Source organism: Zosterops lateralis (assembly GCF_965231275.1).
Source record: "Zosterops lateralis genome assembly, chromosome: W".
Taxonomy (NCBI): Eukaryota; Metazoa; Chordata; class Aves; order Passeriformes; family Zosteropidae; genus Zosterops; species Zosterops lateralis.
This window is the reverse complement of record NC_139801.1, coordinates 2,156,904-2,173,346: the sequence shown is the minus strand read 5'-3', so window position 1 is coordinate 2,173,346 and position 16,443 is coordinate 2,156,904. Positions and strand designations below refer to the sequence as shown.

Sequence of the window (16,443 nt, the reverse complement as noted above, 5' to 3'; positions counted from 1 at the left end):
CTGAAAAAAATGAGATATATAAAAAATAAACAAATTGAGAAATCCCAGGATCAAAAAAACCTCCCCAACATAAATATCTATTGTCTTTCTGTTAACTGGGAAATACTTGCATACTGCCGCAAAATAAAGTATTCATGATCATAGAATCACAGAAGAATTCAAATAGAGAGGGACCTCAGGAGGTCTAGTCCAGCCTCCTGTGGAAACCATGGTCAGCTATAAGACTATATCATGTTGCTCAGAGCTTCATCCAGTCGGTTCTTGAAAACCGCCAAAGATGGAGCTTCACAACATCTGTGTGGAGAAATAAAAAAATAATCCTGTATTCAGTTTGTACCTTTTTTGTCTCAGCTTAAGCTGGTATATCTCACCCTCTCACTGTAAAGAGCCTGGCTCCATTGTCGTTATAACGCAGAGGTATTAGAAGGCTATTACATCCCACTGAAGCTCTCTCTTCTCCAGGCTGAACAGGCCCAGATCCTTCAAGTCTCTCCTCACAGGGCACACTCCAGACCCCCGATCCCAGTAGCAACACACTGAACCTGCTATAGTTTATCAGTATCTGTCTTGTACTGGAAAGTGCAAAACTGAATGCAGTATTGCAGTTTGGGTCTCATAAAAGTGGATAGTTTCTTTTTTATCTACTGATTATGCTCCTGTTAATATCACCAAGGATGCTATTAGCCTTTCTTGCTGCCAGGGCACATGGTTGGTTCACATTCAGCTTACTATCTTCCAAGAAGCCCAGATGCTTTTCAGCAAGGCTGCTACTCAGCCCTTCAGTGCAAGTGGTTATGCCCTCCCAAGTGCAGCATTAGGCATTTGTCCCTGCAGAATTCTATTAAGTTCCTGTTGGTCCATTCCTCCAGTCTGCCTAGGTCATGCTGGATGGCAGCCCTGCCCTCAAAGGTATCAACTGTTCTCTCTACTTGGAACCAATTCAATTTAATGTCAGCTGCAAACCTGATGAGCATGCACTCATTCCATCACCTTTCAGATCATTAATAAGGTGCTAATGAGACAAATCCCAGGATAAACACATACAGCACTGCACTTGTTTACTGACCTCCAGGTAGAGTATGGCCCACCACTAAACCATTATCCTCTGGGACTGATGATCCAACCACTTTTTATCCATACATTTGTCCACAATTAGATAAATAAAAGTATAATGCAATTAAATAAGAAGTAGTACACAAATCCAGAGTTATTTGTATTTCAGAAGAAACAATATTTGTGTTCAAGGCATCCTTTTGTCATATAAGTGGGCTTATTTTGAAAGACAGGTCCATCTATAGTTTCATTAGTATATAATTTTTTCTTCACTTTTCCATATCCTTTATTAAGAAATGTTGGAGACAACTGAAGTAGCACTGAATAATTTATAGTTCTTAACTGTGCCTCTTGGTAAGTATTTCTTTCTTTATTTTTTTTCCTTCAAGCTAAGAAACTCACAGCTAGTCCTTGGGGCTGAGGAGGTATTCCTGGTCTAACTCCCAGCAGGCCTAGAGGTCCTGGAGGACCATGAGGATAGCCTCCATCTGGTATTCTACGACGGTCATCCCAGTGATGCTGCTCTTCCTCCATTCTCCTCCAGTACATATCCTCTTCATATCGCCTGAAGTGCATCAAAATGTCCTCTTTATATAGCAGTTAATACTTCAAACCATTCTAAATAAATTCTTGGATATTCTCACTAACTCATTTCTAGTAATCAAGAACAAATACCAATGAACTCCAAAGGGTATCTAAAATTAATGGTTATTTTGAAAGCAGGTCTGAATTCATAGCAAATAATTCTAGTGAATCTACATTCCTCAGAGAGATTGAACAAAAAACCCAAAACAAAACCCAAAAAAACTTAAGGGATATGGCAACTTAATTTAAAACAAGACAGTATAGAGTTCCCAAAACAAGTATTCAAAATAAGCAATTACAGAATAAGAGTTTTAGAAAATCTGACTGCAACTTTGTCTCATTTGTTGATAAAACAGAATGCATTACCTCATTTCCATCCTCCAGCGTTCTTCCTCTTCTCGCCTTCTCCAGTATTCTTCTTTCTGCATCTGTTTCCTCATCTTCTCTTCTTGAATTTTTCTTGCTCGAATACTGGGCTTTACTTCTACTTGTAAATCTGGGTTTACTTTTTTCTAGTTCAGAAAAATAGCAAATGAAATGTTGGCTTGCCTCTTATCATCTCAAGGTTATGGAGTTGTTCTGACATGTTTAGCACACTACTGGTCTACAATAAAATCAAGAGGAGTAAAATGCAGTTTTAGAACTGCACTGAATGAACAGCTGAAGAAGAAAAATCTGTGTCAGTATTTTAAAGGAAAGAAAAGCAATGTACTAAATATAAGATGAATTCCTTTTTCAGCTATGTGAGAACAAAACTATCTAAGGTTAAAATGTTACATGAAATACTAAGTAATTTACTGTTCATTCTGTAGCAGGATGATCACAATATAGCCTGAAAAAAACATTTCATCTTAACTACAGTGTGCTTCCTGATGCCCTGTTTCTGAAGGGTCCCTCATACCGGAGCATAATCATAAGTCACTAAATACATTTTTCTGGCAATTTTTTCCTTTTCTTTCATCCCTTTCATGATTATGCAGGCCCATTGTATCTCCTGTGATCACAGTAAATTCTTCTTATATAATCTTATAATAATGAAAAGGCACACCAAGTCACTATAGGTGTCTCTCCATTCATGACTAAAATGTCTGCAAGTACTTGTTTCTCAAATGTCTCCATAAGGGGCTTATGTGGTTTATCCTGACAAAACATTGAACATTTGAACATTTACGGTAAACAACAAAGCATCTACTATTGCTTGCACACATTGTACAATATTTTAATGTTGAAAAAAATGCCTGAAGGCAATGTTCAGAATGTTTAAAGAAACACCCAAACCAAAATGAAGTTTCAGTCTGCATTACAACTTTAAAGACTATACTCCCTAAGAAATATATTTCTCTAGCTTTTTTTTATATGCTGTTTACTCAGAGCACCTACTTCTGACTAGTCTTTAAATATAAGAACATGTAATCATTCAGCTGACATCTGGTAGATTTTCAGATAATAGTATTAGCATTTTTACCAACCTTATACTGAAGTCTGTGCCGCCTCCCTTTTAAGTGCATCTCTTTGGCATTAGGATCATTAAAACTGCATTCACAAAGTTTACAATGAAAGCGGATCACCTTTCCTTCATCATTTCTTACCTAAAAAATAAAAGTTATAAAAGACATTTACTTTTTTTTTTAACAAAAGTTGATTTAAAAATTAATCTAATTCAGTGACACTGGATAATGTCTACCTATCTCAAAACATGCTTAAAACTTCACATAGGAACTGAAAAAAGGCAAAATAGAACTTTCAATTCTGACAGACACCCCATAGCATTTGGTAATGAACAAAGTTCTTCCACAGGTTTAAACTTAAGCCTGAACATAATGAGTTGAATTATGACAAATGATGAAAAATTTACATCAGATTTCATCCACATATCTCATGCCACCAACATGAAGAATGACCCACTGAGGTCAAAAGAAACATGCACAATACAAAACTGTAAATATTGCAGGTTCAGTGCCTTGTCACTCTTATCTTCAAGAAGGACCCAGGGAACTACAGGCTTGTCAGCCTCACCTCAATCCCTGGGAAGGTGATGGAGCACCTAATTCTGGACACCAGTTCCAGGTACATTAAGGACAAGAAAATCATCATCAGTAGTCAGCATGGCTTCACCAAGGGAAAGTCATGCTTGATCAACTTGATAAACTTTGCAATGAAGTGACTGGCCTGGTAGATGAGGGGAGAACAGTTGATGTTGTCTACCTGAGCTTCAGTAAGGCCTTTGACACAGTCTCACCATAATTTCCTCATAAACTAACTGTTCATGTAAGGGCTGGATAAGCATACAGTGAGATGGATCAAAAGTTGGCTGAATGGCAAGGCCCAGAGGGCAGTGATCAGTAGAATGAAATTTAGTTGAAGGCCAGTAGCTAGCAGTGTACCCCAGGGTTCAATGTTGGGTCCAGTTCTGTTTAACATATTCATTATTGATCTGGTGATTGAGCAGAGTGCACCCTCAACAAGTTTGCTGACAACAAAACTGAATGCAGTGGTTGATATGCCAGAGGGTTGAGCTGCCATCCAGAGAAATCTCAACAGGCTGGAGAAATGGGCTGACAGGAACCTTGTAAAGTTCAACAGGAAGAAGTACAAAGTCCTGCATCTGGGGAGGAACAGCCTCATACCAATATGTGTTGGGGGCCATCCAGCTGGAAAGCAGCCTGACACAAAAGGCCCTGGGGGTCCTGCTGAACACTAAGTTGAACCTGAGTCAACAACGTGCCCTTGCTGCAAAGGTGGCAAATGGCATCCCAGGCTGCATTCAACAAAGTATCACTAGCAGTTAAAGAGCTGATCCTTCCTCTCTAACTCAGCACTGGTGAGGTCACACTTGGAGTCTTGTGTCCAGTTCTGGGCTCCCCAGTGCAAGAGAGATATAGACATACTAGAGAGAGTCCAATGAAAGGCCACAAAGATGATGAAGGGACTAGAACCTCTCTCCATATAATAGTTAGAAAATAATCCATGTTTTCATATCAATACCTCCTCCACATAGTCATGGCCCACTGGCTGGACATCACTTTGCAAAACAGCAAGAGTCGTAGGTGTCACTGGTTCAGCTGCTGTGTCTGGTTTTACTTCCTGTGTTTGTATTGTAGCAGCAGTTGTTGCTTTAACACTTTCAGTTGATTTCATTTCTTCCAGTTTACTTCCTGTTGTCTGAAGTTTATTACCACCTATAAATCAAAAAAGTTAAATCTCTAACTTTCCTAAAATGAGAATTATACATGATGTGCAAACTGAAGAGTTTATTTGCAAGTATCAATGTTCTGGTCAAAGCATTATTAGTTTGAAAATTAGTTAAACCAAACAGTTTTAAATACTATTAAAGTTTTTTTTAAAAAAAGCTAAACAAAGACTTATTTAAACACCTAGTTTTTTTATTTTAGCAAGAAATTTTTTGCTTTATATAGTTGTAATTGTCATCATTCATTTTCATGCTTTTTCAAGATATAGGACAGAATGGGAACAACTCAGCAATTTTTTTTTTTTTTTTTGTCATCAGATTTGCATTCTTTTTGCAAATGGATCCAAGAAAGTATAAACATTAAAAGGTTTTGAGGTACTAACAAAAGCAGCATACTTTCAGGGTTACAACTGCATAGGTCTTTCCTTTGAGAGCAAGTTAGCTTACTGCTTCCTGTCTTTAAATGTCAGGCTTATTTCAAAAGTTTCCACTGTTAAGTTTCCAGTGTTGCAACACTGTTTGAGTTTCCCAGTTACCAACTGCCAACCTACTTCAGGCTGTCTTAACAGACCAGGCTGTGAATTGAAATTAGAAGCAACTGGACTATAATCTGCAATACTCCAGTAGCTACTACATAAGAAACCAAAGGTTTTCTGAAGGTGGGAGAAGCCTCCAGGAGAGGTCAGGTGAAGACAAAAGGGCAGAAAATAGTAAAAACTGTGAAGCAAAATTTTTATACACATTCTTATTTTTTCCATCAGTAATAATTCCCTTAAACACAACAGAATTACTCATGCAAAAGTTAACTAAATATATTTGTACTTGTTACACTAAAATCTTTAAAAATATATAGAATAGGTTAGGTTTCAAAATAAAGACTGACTTCTGTACTTGCCAACAAAGTTTATTTTTGGTGGAGATATTTTCTTTACAGCTATATTAGCAGCGGTTGAAGATGTTTTGTTGTTGGACACAGTGTTAAGTGGTGCATTTGCTGTGGGAGTGAGAATTTTCACTGCAGAGGATGCAACAGAGGAGTTCACAGTACTGCTGCTAGTTGCTATATTTGAAGCAGAGGCAGTTGGTTTAGAAGCAGATGTGGATGTTGAAGTAGCAGCTTGGGTAACCACATTTGGTTCAGTTGAAGGAATAGGTTTGCCAAGTTTTGTGTGCAACTTTACTACCTATAAAAATGACAAGAAATTAATATTATCTCCCTGGAGTAGCTATAAAAAATTGAACTCATTATAGATTACTGAAGCTTTAACAGAAACATCAATATCACCAGCGATATTGATAATTTTATTTTATTTTTAAGTTATTGCCTCTTTACTAAAAGTGATCTCAGGAGGAGAAAAAAGGGACATGCAAAAGTTCTTATCATCTGTAATGAGGAAATAGTTAATAGTTATCTCAGGTTGCTTATTTCCCCTAGAAATTCAGACATTTACTCCAAAAGCTGCGTAGATGAGAACAGAAAGTCAATAAACTCACAAGCCAGTAAAACTAAAGAAACAGTTTAAACAAAATGTTTCCAATGTGACAGCTTTGTTGCCTGACTGCTTTTTATTCTCCCTCCAAAAATTGTAGTACATTGAATTATTTTAGTTCCAAATAATATTTGTAAATAAGTTACTTAATTCAGATTCAACACTCTTTTCCTCACTACATTTTAAGAATATTTATACTGACTTTCCAGATTACCTAGCAAAACCAAAAATATTCCTTAGACAAAGGCTTTCTTTTCTTTTTGTTAAAGCACATCTGCAGAAAGAGTTAAGGAGGATACAAAAGGCATATTTCAGAGCTCTTTATCTCCTTGACAGTTAAGAGGTATGTGCTTATTCTTAGAAGTAATAAGCAGAGGCCTTTTTACAATACACTTGAGATAGAATAATACTTCTTTTTGGTGACAGTTGACCACCACCTGAAAAAGCAATGCATGTAGTCCATATGAACAAAACACGCAAAATGAAAACTAGAGACTGGGTTTGAAAGTAGCAGTAAAAAAAATACAAATCTGCTAGACATAGCCTTAATGCAAATACATGTACACAATCAGGTTCAACAAGGCGAAGTACCAGGTCCTGCACTTGGGTCACAACAACCCCCTGCAGCACTACAGGCTTGGGGAAGAGCAGGTGGAAAGATGCCCAGTAAAAAAGGACCAAGGAGTGTTGGCCAACAGCCAGCTGAACAAGAGCTAGCGTGTGCCCAGGTGGTCAAAAAGGCCAATGACATCCTGGCCTGTAACAGAAATAGTGCAGCCAGCAGGACTAGGGAAGTGACTGTCCCTTTGTACTTGGCACTGGTGAGGCCACACCTTGAATCCTGTGTTCAGTTTTGGGCTCCTCAAAACAAGACAGATATTGAGGTGGTAGAGTGCATCCAAATAAGGGCAAAAAAAGCTGGTAAAAGGTCTAAAGCACAAGTCCTATGAGGAGCAGCTGAGGGAGCTGGGGTTGTTTAGCCTGGAGAAAAGGAGGCTCAGGGAAGACCTTATCACTCTACAACTACCTGAAAGGAGGCTGTAGCCAGGTGAGTGTTGGTCTCTTCTCCCATGTAGCAAGAGATAGGACAAGAAGAAAAGGGCCTCAAGTTGTGCCGGGGGAGGTTTAGATTGGATATTAGGAAAAAATTATTCACTGAAAAGGTTGTCAAGCATTGGAAGAGGCTACCCAGGGAAGTGGCTGTCACCATCCCTGGAGGGATTTAAAAGTCATGAAAGAGATGTAGATGTGGTGCTTAGGGACGTGGTTTAGTGGTGGACTTGGCAGTGTTAGTTTAATGGTTGGAGTCGATGATCTTAGAGGGCTTTTACACCCTAAATAATTCTATGATATGCATACAAGTGTATACATACACTTCTTAGCTTTTTATCCTTATTTTAAGCATGTTCCTCATCAGAATACAGACATATTAACTCACATAATATTACAAATTAAAGTTCAAGCAACTCTTCCAGATTACTGTTTTCCCACTAGAATGCACAAGATTCTTCAGTGTACCAAAGAAAGAGTCCTTTGAAATTTCATTTTTACACTGATGACAACCTAACTTAGCATTAGTTAGCAACTATCTCTGAGGAAGAGAAAAGGACATCCAAATATACAAAGATAACATATTATCATACTCCATATACCTATGGAGTTACTGGGCACAACCCAAAAATTTAATGATTCAACTTCATTAATGAAAGAACAAACACTAGGCAAATCTATGTACATTATATTTTTTGTTTTTCTACTAACAAAAAATAATATTTGGAAAATTATTTTATATTTGCTATGAGATTTATTTACTTGAATAGGAATGATATTACTGATGCCACTTTGTACAGTGTTCTGAGATACAAAGGGTTATAAAAGCTAAATATTAATACTTTGTTACTTACATTAATAATTCCATAGCTTTGAGGAAAATCTGTAATATCTAAACACACATTCTACACTGTGCCATTCCATTTATTGTTGTATGACCAAATTTAGAACACAGGTCACAGGGGTTCACAGTGCAGCTCGTAGTCTTTATTCTAAAATTCTCACCCAACTGCATACAGACAATAGGGAAAGCATGCTTACCAAAACTCTTTAAACATACTCATAAAATCTACTACAGGACATAGTTCCTTGTTTCCATATGCCTTTTTTTTGCAAGAAATACCAAAAAGTAACACATAATAATCCCATCCCTTGGCACCAACTCGGTTTACAGTGTTTCAAAGCACAGAGAGCTTCACAGTGCCAAATAAGAATGTCGAGAAGTCTTGAAAAGTGTTAGAGATCACAAGCATGCTACTGCATGTCCTCATTGATGCTTTTCCCCATTATACTCTAAACCTTCTTCCTACAATTTACAAACCTTTCCCAATACATCCTCTTCTCCTTGATGCTGTGGCAATATGTTTTCCCTCTTTCTCCCAACAAGGCCCTTCTAATAGTGAGCTTAAAGATAATTTTGAAACAAAAAAGCAGAACTAAATGTCTTTAAACAAAATTCTAATTATATTGTTTCTGCATATTTTCTCCTAAGATGAGACAAATGATGGGAAGAAATATATGACTGACTTGTATAATATAGACAAGAGAAAGTTCTTACTTTCTGATGTTTGGCTCCACGGATATGGGCAGCGTAAGCATCTGCTCCTGTACAAGACACATCACAAAGCTCACAGCGCAACTGATTCTGAGTTCCACGAGCAGAAGTACTGCTGTTATTGGTGTTCTGGGAAGCTTTTAATGCTGCTTCTTTCTTTTTGTGTTTCTGGCCTTCTAAGTGTTCTTTATAAGTCTGTTTAAATAAAAAATACACACAGCTGGTTTTGTACTGTTCGTTCATCATTCATGTGTATGTATACATGTAATATAGAGCATAGCATAAAACACATGCTTTGTATGAAAATTACTTCCTACATTGAACATTGCTTCCCTATGACATGTTTTAAGGCATAAGCAGGCCACTTCTAAAACCAAGATATTTTCTTCACCACCAGGATTCCACTTTTAGATAGTACAATATAGTCTTTACTCCTCTACCTTCTCGCTTCCTCAGTCAAGTACTGGTCAACATATATTACCAGTGAAAGCCTGATAAGATCAGGCAACTGTCTCAGTTGCATTTTCCTACATTGCATTTAATTATTCTTGATTTTGAATTTTCCTCAAACTGCAAGACCACAGTTATTAAATGTATCCAGATAACTAAAAAAGTAAATTAAAAAAAAGGTAGCGCATAAATAAAGCTGCGCTGAAAATAAAATACAGAAGTTGCTATTTGTTCCTATAACACTGGCAATCTATGGAGCAGACGGGGTGGGAAATAATGACTAATTTACCTAAAGAGTAAAAACTGTTTTCCCAAACACACATATAAACACTTAATGAATCAATATCGACTTTTTATGCACTTGTATCCCCTTTGAAATTAAACTGGGATGCTGGAAAAAAATTAATACATTTTCAGGATTACCACTGTGTTAGTTTAACACAACATGGCTTTTAGTGGGGGCAGAGAAAGCCACAGAGGCTGCCTCTAAGAGAGAAGCTCCTCAATACTTCTATGTCCAGCAGAGCCAATCCCTGAAGACTCTGAACATATTGGGTGGCCCAATTAGAGAAGTTAGTAACACCTCTGTGATGACATATTTAAGAACAAAAAAACACGTGCAAGCTCTCTTTCTTCCTCCCCTCTGAGGGGTGGTGAGCGGCCCACTGGGCCCCTTCCTGGCGCAGTTGGGGGTTTTTTTGGCTCAGCCACTGAGGCCATGCTGCCAGGGGGCTATTCTGGCACTGTGAGCAGGCATGCAGCATAACCCATGTAGCTGGGGCCAGTGCTGGGAGCACTCATGTGTCCAGGGGCGGCCGCGCGGCCACCACCATCCTGGTGCCAGGATTGGCTGCATGGCCAGAATCAGTGCAGCTGGGGCAGTGCCACACAGCCACTGCCATCTCAGCATGGCTCACAATGAACTTTACTTGCTTAGCCACTTTTAGCCGGCCATGCTGTGAACAGAAGGGCAGAAGCAGCAGCAGCAGTTTTTCCTTTTTGGCACCCCGTATGAGGAGAGGCGCTGACTGGAGCCAGCGGCCAGTGTGGCTCATGCGGTGCCAGCGGGGGCCACATGACCAACAGCGAGAGGCATGGTGAACAATTCCCTGATGCAGAGCCCGGACGGGATCAACCTTTCAGCGCTGCAGAACTCTATAAAAACTTTTCAATTGATAGAACTTGAGAACAAATGAAACTATGGACACCAATTTTCTCCCAAGTCAGAGAAAAGGAAAAGGTGAAGACACATGAGGAGAACAATATGGTGACACTAAGGTCGGGGAAAAAGGAAGGAGAGGGAGGAGGAGGTGCTCCAGGCGTTGGAGCTGAGATTCTTCTGCATGCCATGGTGAGGACTATAATACAACAAACTGTTTTTTTTCCCTGTAATTCATGAAGTGCATGGGGGAATGTAGAAGTCTACCTGCAGCCCGTGAGAAAGGATACTCACGCTGGAGCGTGTGAATGCTGAAAAGCTGTAATTTAGTGAGAAACTTGAACAGAGAGAGAAGACCCTTGCTTCCAGGAATAGAGGAAGAGGACCCTTGCTTCTAAACTAGAACAGCTCATCCTTAAAAGACTATACCCCATGAACTAATTGACCCACGCAAACAGTTGTGGGAAGACTGCTTTGCCCGTGGGAAGGACTCACGTTGCAGCAGGTTGGGCTTGTGAAAATTAGAACCACATTGGATAAATTCAGAGAACTGTCTCCTGTGGGAAGGACCCTGCGGCATAGCAGAAGAGACTCCTCTCCCTAAGCAAACTGAAGAAAGATTTTTAGAAGTGACAAACTGACTAAAAACCCCATGTTTTGTCTCCCTGTGCTGTTGGTGGGAAGGAAAGAAAGGCTCGAGGGGGGAGAAGGTGTTCTAAAGGTTTATTTTATTTCCCATTATCCTCTTTTAATTCTGTTACTAAATTTTTCTTTATACCTTTTAAGCTTTGAGCCTGTTTTGCCCTTAGAGTGTTTTCTCCTAATTCTTATCTCACCCCATGAGCCTTTTAGTTTTTCTTTCCCCCTCCTCTGCTCAGCTATAGCAGAAGAGAATGAGTGAATGGTTCTTTGTGGGTGCCTGGCTTCTAGCCAGTGTCAAACCCTGACAATCATTCACAGAGTTTTGAAAAAAGTATTTTCTAAGAAGTTTGCTATGTTAAAAAGAATATAAAATTCAAAGTTTAGAATACTTCTGGAGTCCAAAGCACAGCTGAAGCTTCTCTGTACAAGCTAAGGGGATGCATCTTTTTATCTTCTCATATGGTCTCTTTCTATCATAGCATACATCTTCATTTTAATTATTCCTTTAGTAGAAGTATAGAATCAGGTCTTGAACAAATATTCTTAAAGGGGCCAATTTTTAGCTGAAAAAATTATGACTAAAGCATACAGCGGGATATTACATAATACAGGTACCTGTGGTCCAGCACAGCTGATCTTGCAAACATCACAGTAGTGGATCTGGGGTGGTTTGGGAGGTTGCTTTGGTTTCAGTTGCTTATTTTGGAATGGTGCCTTTTTAGTAAAGGTGGTCCCTGTCCAAGCAGCTGTTGCAGCAGCAGCAGCAGCTGCCACTGCCTGTTTCTGCTGCTGCTGCTGGTAATAGGATGATGCAGCTGAATACACTGCGGCTTCATAGCCAGAATAAGAGGTACCTCAAAGATCAAAATAAAATAAATGTTACATCACTGTACATCATGAATCAATTACATAATACACAAATTCCAAGCTTATTGCATAATAGAGTAGGATATAAATGATTTATTGAGATCTTGTCAGGCAGCCTGAATTTTTCTTGATGTTTCACAGTACACAAATTCATAGCATGCCATTTGTATCAGGAGTATATTTGATTTTAGACAAAACTTTGCAGACACACTATTCAGTTAAATATATCAAAGCATCCCTAAAGAATATGTGACATTTCCTGGTACATCTGGTAAGACTGTGTATGATGCAACAAGAATTTTAATAGAAGATTTATCAAAGGTCACTTGAAATAAGCAGTCTGTGAGAGCCAGATTTACTGTTCAAGTTCCAAACAGAAAAGGACAGATATTATGTAGATTAAGGAAAAAAAAATAAAAGATAAAAGAATGCAATAGCATTAGCCGTTCTATTTCAAGTGTGTTGCAGCACACCCTGTCTAGACACTCCTTGATTTCTAGTATCAAACCTTAGTAAATCAAGGAAACTGGCTTTCATACCTTTTGAGTCAGTTTTCCCATAAACTTTATACATCTACTTGTTCAACTATTTTAATCCTCTAATCAAGCTCTGTTTCAATGAAGTCTTACAATCCCTTTTTAAACTGAAAACAAACCAAAACAAATAGTTCAAGGTAGCTATAATATGCCAGTTGATTACCATCTGGCCATAAAATTAACATCTTCTCACCTTTAACTACTTTTTGGATTTCTAGTGTTTGAAGGAAAGTCTTTCTTTGTAGCACCCACTCTCCTCCCATCTTGGGTCAAGACAACCCAAACTTACAAGATGTATATTTGACTGCTCCTCCTTGTCTCTGTAATTGCTGCTTGATGGCAGCATGCTCCAAATTTCCCTGGGTTATATTTGCGTTTCCTTATTTTTTCTATCCCCCATCTTTTCTCTCCAAACTTTACAGTAAGTCACAAAATACTTGTGCACATAGCAATGCCAAGACTGTATATTCTCACATGTAACAAAATAGGCACATACAAACATCAAACCTCTTTTAAAGATACATAAAAATATTTTGTCATTACGATTTAACGGGTTGATATTTCTCAGTAGACTATGATGTAATTGAACATAAGCTGCTAAAATGCTGAGTATTTAAATCCTCTCCTGTAACAAATGCAAAAATCCCAGCAATATAATATGCAAAATTCTTACCAGAGTAAGTAACCGCTGTTGTGCTGTATGTTGCACTTTGAGTATAGGATGGAACAACAGTAGCTGCAGCTGCTACTGGCTGCACAGTAGAGGATACTGGATATATAGAAAATGTAGTTGTTGCTGGACTTGGGGTTGCAGGTTTTATAGCTGTCACTTGTCGTGTTTGCTGGGCTTGGGTATACTGAGTTGCCCCTTGGCTATATCCTGCTTTTGGAGCTAATTAGGATAGAAAATAGAAGTGTACAAACATTGATATGCTTTAGTTGAATGAAATGCAAACCATATTAAGCAATACTTAATATGCTAGGGAATAAACACATTAACAAGAGGGTTTTGTTTTAGTTTGATTGGTTTTTGCCTTTTTTTGATTGGGTTTTGTTTGGTTTTTTTACAGTAATGGTTATGCTTCAGCTACCATATATCCCACAATGGTTTAATCACATCGAAGCTCACACTAGCGAGCCTCAGATTTATTTACATAGTTTTAACTGTGCTTCCATGTTTTTAAACAACTTTCTCCTTCAGTGGTTTTACTAGAGTACACACTAAACCAAAGTACACCTAAACTTTGCTATTATTTCTAATTATAGTAAAAAAAAAGCAAATAGGATTTATGTTTTGTAGCATTTATAATACCAATAATTAAAGAAGTATATATATTAACAAAAGAATTTTTTTTAAAAAAGTCTTTCTAACCAAGTTAGCATCTGAACCCATCACTGACTTTTTCAACCTACTTCAGCAAAAATGTTTGCCTAGAAGTATGTTTTGAGTGTATTAATAACAATCCAAACCTCAAAGATAGTTACTTATGGCAATGTCACAATAATGTTCAAGTTCTAGGAGCATTGAGTTTTTTCTAAACATTGACAGAGATTACATGTCAAAACAATAAAGAAATCTGATAATGTGAAATATTCAAAGATATATTTTTAAGCTATTAAAATAGTATAGAGACTGTATATAATGACAGGAGTTTGAATCATGCCACATACCTGTCTGGTAGTATGACTCGGCCACTGAAGGCTGAGGCTGGGCAGCAGCAGCCACAGCCGCAGCAGTTGCTGCTGGTTGTTGATAGTATTGTTTGCTGTCATAAGCTACAGCTGGGGCAGTAGATCGAACATAAGAATAGGAATCCTAAAAATTCAAAAAAGAAAACCCATCAAATTTCTCCTTAAGTATATATCTGGAATGATAAGAATCATTAGCAGAGTCAAAGATTTTTCTTCTACTCTACTTAAGTAGATTTTAAAAATATTTACAGATACATTATATACCAATATATGCATTAAAGAAATTAAATTTATGCTTACAGATACTTCAGGCCTGAAGACAACCCTGAATGGTCTTTTTCAGACATAATATAGGAATTAATCTCATGCTATTAAACGACTTTTTCCCTTCCAAATTATTTTTGTTACCAAAAAGCAACTCAATGCACACTAGTTTTTCGTAATGACTATATCAGACTGCATTCCTGTAAAATATGAAGGAAAAAAACACCACAGATCTCCACAAATCATAATATATTCACAAGTTTAAAAACATGGAACCATGGTTTGGCCCTCCCTAAGACAGGAAGAGCCACCAGAAAAAAACCCAACAATATCAAGAGGGTCCTATATTTTTCCCTTTGAGCAGGTAGAAGGCAGTAGCTCAAAGAAAAGGGGTGAATGGATGCAAGTCCTCACTCAGGGCAGCAGGTGAATCCCCTCCTTGCCCACCTCACCCTCCCAGGTGCCTCTGTACAATAGGTACAAAGATTTAGAAGGCCAAAGGATAACAGAGGATGGAGGTCCACCTACACCAGAGGTGTTGCCAGAGTCAGAAAGGCCTACCCTCTGTATAACAACCACTTCTGGAAAAGACAGGTTGCACCTGTAGGCAATTGCCTTCTAAGGTGAACAGAGGGTACAATATGCTGGATGGACCCTCCTCTTAGGGAAGTGTGCTGCCTCCCTGGGGCCCAGGTTAAAGACATGACCAGGAAAGCTCTCTAGCCTGGTACATCCCTCAGACTACTACCCATTATTGGTCTTCCACATGGGTGGTGATGAAATCACAATACATAGTCCAAAGGCTATCAAAAGAGACTTCAGGGCCTTGGGATAGCTGGTAAGGGAATCTGGAGCACAGGTTATTTTCTCCTCTATCCTCCCAGTTGTGGGCAGAGACATTGGAAGAACCAGATGAGCCCAGTCTAATATATGGCTCTATGGCTGGTGTCACTGGCACAATTTCACGTGTTTGTATAATGGGATGGCCTATATGACACCAGGCATGCTGGAATCAGATGGGATTCCCCCTTCTCAAAAGGGGAAGAGGGTCTTTCCTCAGGAGCTAGCAGCACTTGTTGTTATAGAGCTTTAAACCAGACATGATGGAGGAGGGGGATAATATCAGGCTTGTCCTTGACAAGCTGTGGGACAACACATCAAGATTAGAGGGATGGAGTGGTACCGAGGGCCTTCGGCCAGTGACTGAGATGTGCTAGCCACACTGAAGCACACTTGAAGACTTACAGAGATGAGCCAGGGCCTCCTGAGTGTAGGAGAAGGGATTACAGGTGACCTCACCCCTAATGAATCACAGCTGTGTTAATTACCCAAAACAGCCTCGCCCCTGATGAGTCACAGCTATATCCAATAAAGATAAGTGTGATAAAAGGAGTGAGTTGGCTACTCAGGACAGGGCCTTGAAGAAGGCGATATTGAAGGAAGGCTCCAGGAGGACTGGCCAAACAGGGGAGAGAATTACTGCTGTGAGAGCAGTCTGGGTCTGCAGTTAGAGCCTGCTGTTGGAACCTGCAGTCATAGTCTAGCAGGAAATACCTGCAGTCAGAGTCTGCAAGGGAAACCTACAGTGGCCGTTTGCTGTAGCCAGAGTCAGTGAGCAGTTGGAGTCAGGATAACTGAATTATGAAGAGGAATAAACCTGGATGCTTTTCATGCTGTGATAAACAAGAAGTCTGTGTCTCAGCTCATTTGTACCCTCTAATGAGAGGGCTGCTGCAACACCTGAGGTAATAGAAGCCACCAGGGAAGCACCTCAAGGGAGGGGTGTTCCTCTAAAAAAGGTGACATGCTGAGAGCCCAGCTGAGATGCCTTTACACCAATGCACACACCATGGGCAACAAACAGGAGGAGTTGGAAGTCTCCATGCTGCTACAAAGCTACAACTTTATTG

At 39.0% G+C, this 16,443-nt stretch overlaps 1 protein-coding gene across 9 annotated transcripts in view; it reads right to left on the bottom strand.

The window, feature by feature from the left end:
• Positions 1 to 16,443, bottom strand: part of LOC310922166 (zinc finger RNA-binding protein-like) — a 50,919-nt gene that overhangs the window by 20,120 nt on the left and 14,356 nt on the right. For 7 of the 9 annotated variants that reach the window (XM_083882571.1, XM_083882567.1, XM_083882564.1 and 4 more), the window contains 9 exons: positions 14,249 to 14,393; positions 13,251 to 13,469; positions 11,790 to 12,028; positions 8,927 to 9,118; positions 5,712 to 6,012; positions 4,624 to 4,817; positions 3,108 to 3,227; positions 2,005 to 2,150; positions 1,456 to 1,618 (listed from right to left, as the gene is read on the bottom strand). In XM_083882571.1, coding sequence (XP_083738697.1) covers positions 1,456 to 1,618; positions 2,005 to 2,150; positions 3,108 to 3,227; positions 4,624 to 4,817; positions 5,712 to 6,012; positions 8,927 to 9,118; positions 11,790 to 12,028; positions 13,251 to 13,469; positions 14,249 to 14,393 — 1,719 coding nt within the window. The remainder of the gene's footprint in view (positions 1 to 1,455; positions 1,619 to 2,004; positions 2,151 to 3,107; positions 3,228 to 4,623; positions 4,818 to 5,711; positions 6,013 to 8,926; positions 9,119 to 11,789; positions 12,029 to 13,250; positions 13,470 to 14,248; positions 14,394 to 16,443) is intronic. The other 2 variants (XM_083882565.1, XM_083882569.1) reach the window with 1 other exon arrangement.